The sequence below is a fragment of the Engraulis encrasicolus genome, chromosome 2 (genome assembly GCF_034702125.1).
Source record: "Engraulis encrasicolus isolate BLACKSEA-1 chromosome 2, IST_EnEncr_1.0, whole genome shotgun sequence".
Taxonomy (NCBI): domain Eukaryota; kingdom Metazoa; phylum Chordata; class Actinopteri; order Clupeiformes; family Engraulidae; genus Engraulis; species Engraulis encrasicolus.
Genome location: NC_085858.1, coordinates 30,132,160 through 30,141,016, shown reverse-complemented (window position 1 = coordinate 30,141,016; position 8,857 = coordinate 30,132,160). Strand labels below are relative to the sequence as shown.

Genomic DNA, 8,857 nt, shown 5'->3' with positions numbered 1-8,857 from the left:
GTTTAGGAGTCTATATCAGCACTCCTTTCACCCCCTCTACCCACGCTCACTGGGGGTTTGGAACACATATGAGCATTTATTTCACCTCCTCTTTCCCCCTTCACAGGGAGTCCTGCACCGCAACTGGCTCGTTTTGTATCTGAGAAGATACCACAGCGAGAGCAGGCCACAAGTTCGCTACCACCAAGTTCACCAAGAGTGAGGTAAACATATGGGTCGAGGAGAAACACCAGCTCAATCACACAATTCGCAAGAATGTTTTCTTTTACATACCTGAAGACAAAGGCATACGCAAAATTGGGTATTTACTTATCTGAGACCGACGACCAAACGTTAATGACTGAAACCATGTCCCACTAATTTGTCTTTCAAACAATAACGCTATTGACATAAGTCAATGTTATGCTGGCCTGGCCAAGTTGTATTATGACAGATTTGCGTATTGTCTACACAGCAATATTCTGATGAGCCTTTCATAAGCACTGCATATTTAGTACAAACTTCCCAACTGTCTGTCATACTGCAAAAAACGAAATGAGAAAAGGTTAAACCAAGAGTTACCTATGAGTTGGTCAAAATCCCTGAGAGGGCCCATGCTATATATCTGCCTTTGAACTAGGTAAATGCACCTTGACATATACACAGCTGCAATAATACCAAAGTACTCAAACTTACACAAGTGCAAACAGACCCAGATACTGCATGTGCCAATGTACATTTATGTCCTCATTCACACATACAGTAAAGCACATGATCGGCCCGAACCCCATATATCTCTCAGGAATCAAAGGCAAGCTGCCATAACACACACACAGCCATGACTCATTTACTGGCGGTTTTGCTGAATGTTATGCTCGGTATATTAGCCAGTTTACATTTAATGATCCTGTTGTAACTGTATAAACTCAAACCAAAATGTATTCAAGGGCACATATTTGGCACATAATCTTAAAATAATGCCACCGAGCTGCATAAAAACATGGCCTGCTCAGCCCCTGTTTACATAGAATGTCCATATTCCTCACAGTGGACCGTTCCAAAGGACACAAACATACTGACTAAAACAGAGTGCATTGCAACAACAGGTACCAAAGGTTGCCGACAGCTTTGGCCAGGGCCAGGAGAAATTCATCTGAAAGGTCCCCCCACTCAATAAGTGAAATGTAATGGGGGACACATTTCTGCCTCCCTGTCCCCTCTCCCTGGGCCCAAAACAACAGACCCCTTTGTTTCTCCCCGCTGACTTCCCTGACAGTTACACTAAAGAAAAAGTATGTACCGTATGTATGTATGTATGTGTTTATTGTTTTTGTTTTTTTGGCGTCATGTGTATCAGTGTTGTGTGTATGTGGCAGCTATGTATGTCCAAGACAAATTTCCTTCGGGACCATTTAATAATTATCTTGAATCTTGAATCTTGAAAAGAGCTCTTGCAGAGACTCACGTTTGAAGGCCGGGTACATGGGCACGGTGTTGGTGATGAGGACAGCCTCAAGCCGGGTATCCTGGGTCGACGCCAGCTCTGCCAATCAGAAGAGTTTGTAAGAAATTATGCCACAAAATGACTTCCATCTGCAGTGTTGTATGAAGTAGAGGTAGAAGTACTCTTACAGATGTAATCACAACAACACTAGTGGTATGATATTACAAAGTTAAAACCATATTGCTATGGTCTGGATCAAGAGGGAGACTGGGACTCACGGGGTGGGTAGAGGAACCCGTAGGAGATCTGCTTGTCTGCTCGGTAGCCGGTGCAGGACTGGCTGTACGCTGGGGGGATGCGGGAGTCTGGCCTCACACAGTTACTGAGGGCCTCTGGCAGCGCCGTCACATCAACCTGCACGAGCCAAAATAAGACAACGTCACACCTGAGGAAATCTGTTGCCACATATCAATAGGTGTTAGCCAGGGGGGGGGGGGGGGGGCTACTCCGTTACTACTCCGCTACCTCTGTGATGCAAAATCTAAAACTCGCCCCAAGGTCAGCACATTCATGTGGAAAAGGAAGTATGCACCCTTTCTTGATATACTCTATAGTTCTGGTAATTAAAACAAACTTGTCAGGTTCTTAAAGGTATAGTGTGTGGCATTTTTAAGGGTTCATTACACACTGAGCCTCTAAATCAAATATCTCTCGAACAATCTTGTTCCTTATTATTATTCCCTGAAGCATTGAAGAAAGCTCAGGAGGCCTGCTTGTTTTGCCATATGATGCAATATAAGATACAATGCAATGCAATTTCACTCTATTTGCAATGTCACTCCGTTTACAGTTTTGTATAGCATTGAAGGGAGCCAGCTGAGTACCTGTTTGCCCACAGTGTATGAGGTCCACAAGGGCATGAAGAGCACGTCACTGTAAGCACTGATATAGTCACTGTGGTGCAGGATGCTGTATTTGGTTTGAAACAATACAGCTGGGCGACCGTAAGGCAGATTCTTGCTGTCTGGAGCGACAAAAGGAGGAGAAAACGGAACGACAAGATCAAGTGTGTGTCTGACACTCGCAGCAACTTTGGTTTGCAGTAGTACACTTACTGTATCTAGTATCATGTGTGTAATTGACTCTTTTCTCCATCAGAAAACATTGTGACGGAACATGACATAACAGATCGATGTTGTGAAACAGCTTGGCCTAGACGTCTAAGATCTTGTCTAATACTACAGTAGCATTCGTGCACATTATTCTACCTGCTGGTGATTTGCTAAAAAAACGTCATTGCCAACATTACATGATAGATTTGTATAACATATAACAACTTGATCATTGCAATTTTACAAACACAATAATTATAAACAGCAACCATGTCTTATGAAGGGGCTTATAACATGTGTTTTGTTTCTAAAAGAGGTTCTTTACCATCCATAGCTTGCCTCACTCGTTGGTTGAGCTCTTCTACTTTGTTCTGTAACAGACAGAGCCACAGTGACTCCAGGTTATAGCCTCTCACAATCGCCAGTTTCAAAGCTCTCTGCCCCCTATTTTTTGAACGCAACTGTAAAAGATTAAAAGTGAAAATCTCTTGCCAGAGATAGACCATCCCTGCAGAAGCAAGAGCATTTCAGAAAAGGAAAAAAAGAGAAGCTTCATTCACATCAGACATTTCAGGGATTTTAAATCAATCCTCAATGTGAACAAAATAAATGAACATGCATGTGCATTTGAACATGATAATGGTGCATGAAAAATATCACAATAATAGATCAGGTTGATGTTATGAACAAAAAAAAGCTTCTACAGAACTTGTTGCTTGAATGCAAGAATAGTTATTGCAGGCAACGCATTCATTGTCCTCTTGTGTACAATAACAAGTATGTTTAGAGAAACACAAGAGACTTGTACACTGAGGATGAGATTTACACCTTGACAATAACTAGACATTATTATAATAATTGAATATATACATATATAGGCCTACATACAATTATATATTCATATATGTATTTATTCATTTATTTGAATCTAAATTATAATTTACTGAACAGCCCCAATGAACAAATGAACAGAATTAGTGAATGGAACACAGTTAACAACATGATAATCCAGTCTATGCATTTCCCTGCGTAGATAGCCAATACTGAGAGACTGACCTTGTCCTCGCAGCTGCATCCTAGGTCATCGGTGACGACCCCGGAGGGTCCCGAGGGGGTGGGCTTGGACACCTCCTCTGGCATGGAGGCCTTGTGAGGGGGCAGCCGCAGCAGGTGGTTCAGGCTGCCGTGGGTGCCGTTGTTTGGCACCGGCTTCAGGCCCAACAGGTCTGTGGTATAGTCAGACGGAAACTATTTATAATGTCAACAGTCACCTCATTCAACTTTTCAACATTTACACTAGCCTACTCCTGCCTTGATCACGTTGTGCCAATTACAAGACATTGGAGTGAATGAAAGAATTAAAGTCATCAGTTGATGTCACCCTAACCTTGTGCTGCTTTCATACTGACACTGCCCTGGCCTGATCATGTGTATGCATGGGTAGTGTATAGAGATTGTTTGTGACAGAATTGGATGTAAGATATTCCAGTAGAAGTAGAAGTGGGAAGGGGGGGGGTGCTGTGGCCCCACATATTTGCACGGTTAGCCCCCCATATTTGGGCTTGCATGCCCACGGGGACCCCGGTTCGAGTCCGGCCGGGGTCATTTCCCGATCCCACCCCGTCTCTCTGTCCCACTCGCTTCCTGTCACCATCTCAAACTGTCCTATCAAATAAAGGCATAAAAGCCCCTAAAAAAAATATATATATATATATATATATATATATATATATAAAAAGAAGTAGAAGTGGGAGTGATAGGCCTAATTGTTCTGCACTGTTGCTGGTGTCCTGTAAACTGTCCACAGACTCTAAGCCCTGTCTCAGGACACTGTCCTGTTGGACACTGTCCTCCTGGGAAACCTTGTCGCTGTCCCAGGACCCTGAGATGCTGTCCTGGGAGACCTTGTCACTGTCCAGCGACTCTAAACCTCTGCCTCAGCAGTTGGGACACTCAGCTGCTTTCTCGGGACACCACTACAATATCCCAAGACGCCAGGTCAATTTCCACTCCAGGACACTGTCCCGAGACACCAAAATGCTGTGGCAGGAGTGGGGACACCCCGCTGCCGTCCCTGGACACCAGCACACTGTCCTGGGACATTTAGTTGTTGTCCTGGGATACGTACTGTACGTATTTGCTGTCCCGGAAAATCTGTACACTTGTCCGAGACAGCCAGCTGTTGTCCTGGGACAGCCAACTGCTGTCCCTCCCAAGACACCAAGACACTGTCTCGGTCGGTACACCGAGTTGCTAGGACACTGTCCCGGGACACCCAGCTTGCTTTCCCAGGACACAAGTACACTCTTCCGGGACACCTGACAGAAGCTGGGTGCCCCAGGACAGCACATAGTCCTAGGACGGTGTCCTGGTGTACCATGTGAGCAACTAGTGCCTCTTTTCCACTGCCGGTTTTCCGGTAGGCCTACAGCTCGACACACTGCGACTCAGCCGCCACTTTTTGTGTTGCAATTGAGCTGTGTCGTGCCTATTCGAAAAGCAAAAAGCGCCAGCCGAGTCTCGCTTTGTCGAGCTGTAGGCCTACCAGAAAAACGACAGTGGAAAAGAGGCATAGGTGTCCTAGAATAGCGGCTGGGTGTCCCAAGACAGTGGGTGCATCCCAATATGTGACCTTGTCTCCTCCACTTGCGCTTGTCTCCTCGCCCCGCCTCCTGGCCCCTCCTCCGTGGAGAAAACGATAAAGTTTCCCAGCTGTCAGCCTAGCCACAACAACTTTTGAGGGACTGTTTTTCATTCACCATAACAATTGCAAACAAGAAAAAGACTCTACAATTGAGCTTTTGCAAGATATTGAAATATAATGCTGTTGTCAGTGATGTCATCATGACGAGAAGCGAGTGGAGGAGGGAAGTGGAGGAGGCAAGGTCCCATATTAAGATGCACTCAGTGTTCTAGTATCCTGGGAAAGCAGCTGGGTGTCACGGGACAGTGCCCTTGTGTACTTGGACAGTCTACTGGACACAATCAACAGTACAGTAAAATGATCACTCCCGCGGCCTCTCAGATATTCTGCAATACAGTCCTGCAAAGTAGGTCTAACTGATGAATGAAATCAATAACAAAAATATTAATCAGTTAATGTAAAATCTGCATTTGTGCATATACACTGTCCTGTCTTGGCCAAGTTGTGTGCATTGCTAGATATGAGATACTGGCTGATGGAATTATGAATTCTACGGTTCTGTGGCATTGTGAAGGAAATCCATGATTTATGCCAGCACCTACACTGCATTCATAGTGGAACTGCTCTTCTCCCATCATGTGTGTGAGCGTATACATTGTTTATGACAAGGAACTCATGGAATAATAACATATAAATTATACTTACTTATAATAATTCATTACATTAACAAGAATAACAAAAAATACATGTTTTATATGACATATTTCCAGAATTGTAGAATCATCTGGGTTGTATTGTAATATCCATCAAATAACAAATGAAACAAGTTAATCTTACCACACATCATATTGTACAGCTCGATGTTCTCAAATGCTGGAACTTTTGTCTTAAAATTGAATGATGGTCCATAGCCTAAAAAGACAGTCTGTGTGGAAAAGGGGACATGTTAGATCAGTGGTTCTTAACCTGGGGTGCGGGCACCCCCTGGGGGTGCGCCAGACATTATAGGGGGTGCGCAGAATGTTGTTTGTGTTGAGGTTGTGACCAAAATTCTGCTGGGAAACATTATAATTAGGCCAAACTTAAACCAAATTGATACATGTTTTGGTCCCCATTTAAAGTTATTAAGGTTTTCATTAATATCTCAGGCAAAAATCATTGTAATACATCACTAAAATCCTTTTTTAGTGCTTGTACACGTTATACATGTTGGGTTGGGGGTGCGCGGCTAGTCTTGTGAACAGGTAAGGGGGTGCGCTGAGAGAAAAAGGTTAAGAACCACTGTGTTAGATAATTGTCATCTAGACGCAGTGTTGGAAGTAACACATTACAAAAGTAATTGGGCTAATTACCTTAATGCATTACTTTTTGCTGTAATACAGTAATGTAAGGCATTACAGGGTGGATATATGTAATATATATATTTAGTTACAATGCAAGTAACTTAAGTTACAGTGCATTTTACTGCAACCTGGATTTGAATGATATTTAGTTTGGTGGGTCAGAGAGAAGCTATTCCTGAACCAGCTAGTTATTAGTCTGCATGCCGCCGAGGCACCTTCTGGATGGTAGGCGAAAGACTCATGTCTCATGAGCTTGATTTACACTGTAAACTGTCAGAGCCATATTCACATGTATAATGGCAAGAGTAATTTAAGTAATGCAAAAGTTGTAATGTAACAGATTGCTTTGAAAAGACATTAACATGCAATCAGTAATGAGTTTCAGTTAGAGTAACTTGCCCAACACGGTCTAAAAGTGGCTGTACGTTGCGATATTTGCAGGGTTTTTTTAAAATGATATTTACATCCCAAGATTGAAGTATAGGCCTACCTGCATACTGGTGATCTTGTTATCGTAACCATGGTCACCATACAGCATACATTTCCACGGGTGTTTCTTGGACTCTGGTATCTTCCTGTGTAGGGTAATCACAGCATGACAGACATCATTAGGAAATGAGTTTCCAAGACGAGTTTTCGACGAGTGATGAGTTTATATTAACCTTTGACTTGAACATTATTGGCTTTGGCTACTTTGGAAATTTAGAAACACCATATTTGAACATTTGGGAACACCATTATTTGCTCAGCAAACGCAATCCAATCTCCTGAAACTTTGGAGGAAAAAAACAGTATTAAAGGGTTTCATTTGTAAAAATTTTTCAAGTGAATTTTTTGTCCAACATTTTTTATTTACCTAGCTACATGGTCAGCATTTATTAGGCCAAACATGTACATACAGTACAGTATGATCATGTGTCATGTTCATGAGATGACGTGCTGCCTCCCCATTACTGTGTTTACTTCTAATGACTTACGTCTACCACCCATGTAAACTCTTACCACACACACCCACCACCCCACTGCAACCCACACACACACACACACACACACGAACACACACGAACACACACGAACACACACACACACACACACACACACACACACACACACACACACACACACACACACACACACACACACACACACACACACACACACACACACCTCCCCCCACTCCAACTCTTACTCTCCTCTCCTCCTGGACGGTTAGTGGTCAGCAATACCTGCAATATTATTCCAATTCCACTGTCGGAGCCAACAGCAACACCACATAAACACTGGCCTATTTGTCACAGAGAATACTTCTCTAATTTGGCCTGTTGGTGCAAGGAAGGCTTTTTTTTTACAGCACTGAACTTCGGCTTTTTTTCGCACACCTCAGCTGGCAGGTGCGTCGGAGATGGCACCATGGGTCACTCAGCAATAGTTCAAAAAAACTCCCGCACACTGACCATTTCGCTGTTCTTTCTTTAATAAACGACGTTTCGGTGCTAGACCTTCATCAGGCAATCTCTTTCATTCATCTCAACACAGGCTTTTTCAAAACTTGGTTGACAGATAGCGGACCAATCAGGTCCGACGTTAGAATCACGTCACTCATTCACAGAAAGACGCACCCACAGTGGTGGGTGCTTTGAATAGGCTATAGTATTAGTGTAGGCCTACATGAACACTGTTAGAGCATCGCACAGAAGATGATAGAACAAAAAAACAAAAATAATAATAAAATAAACATTTTCACATTTTTTCTTCTTGGCTACAAGTGGAGACTGTTGAGGAAAAGATGTAAATTAACCCAACATAACATTTAGATTAAATTCGTCATTTAGTCCTTTTGGTGCTAGAGTCTGTAAGGTAAAAATCCAATAGGCCTCGCGTCTTTTTAGTAGCAGGTCATGGTTACCTCCCCTCCGTGGTGCAGCCACCTGTTCAATACCACAGTAGCGCAATTGGGAGATATCATGCTTGCAGTCATTGAAGTGCACTGCTACGGGGTAGTTGCGGTCATTCCTCCTAATCGTGCTCTTATGTTCACTGACGCGTTGTTTGAGCTGTCTTGTGGTTTTCCCCACATATACAAGACCACACGGGCATGTGAGCGTGTATACTACATGTGTGGAGGCGCAAGTGATTACACTTTTTATGGGGAAACTTTTGTTGTTGTGAGGGTGACGGAACGTGCGCGTCTTGAAAGTGTTATTGCATTGCGCGCATCCTCCGCAACGGTAGTTCCCCGTCGGTAATGGACTTAGAAGTCTCTGAGATGTTCTTCTGGGCCTGTATCTCGTGAAGTCAGCGTGAACAAGTAGATCTCTGAGGTTCTTTTCTCTCT

The 8,857-nt window shown here is 43.4% G+C and overlaps 1 protein-coding gene across 1 annotated transcript in view; it reads right to left on the bottom strand.

The window, feature by feature from the left end:
• enpp2 (ectonucleotide pyrophosphatase/phosphodiesterase 2) overlaps nucleotides 1–8,857 on the bottom strand; it is a 37,596-nt gene that overhangs the window by 4,136 nt on the left and 24,603 nt on the right. Inside the window, exons 16-22 of the mRNA XM_063186110.1 lie at nucleotides 7,013–7,097; nucleotides 6,017–6,104; nucleotides 3,592–3,761; nucleotides 2,861–2,906; nucleotides 2,308–2,447; nucleotides 1,702–1,837; nucleotides 1,445–1,522 (exon numbers count right to left, since the gene is read on the bottom strand). Coding sequence (XP_063042180.1) covers nucleotides 1,445–1,522; nucleotides 1,702–1,837; nucleotides 2,308–2,447; nucleotides 2,861–2,906; nucleotides 3,592–3,761; nucleotides 6,017–6,104; nucleotides 7,013–7,097 — 743 coding nt within the window. The remainder of the gene's footprint in view (nucleotides 1–1,444; nucleotides 1,523–1,701; nucleotides 1,838–2,307; nucleotides 2,448–2,860; nucleotides 2,907–3,591; nucleotides 3,762–6,016; nucleotides 6,105–7,012; nucleotides 7,098–8,857) is intronic.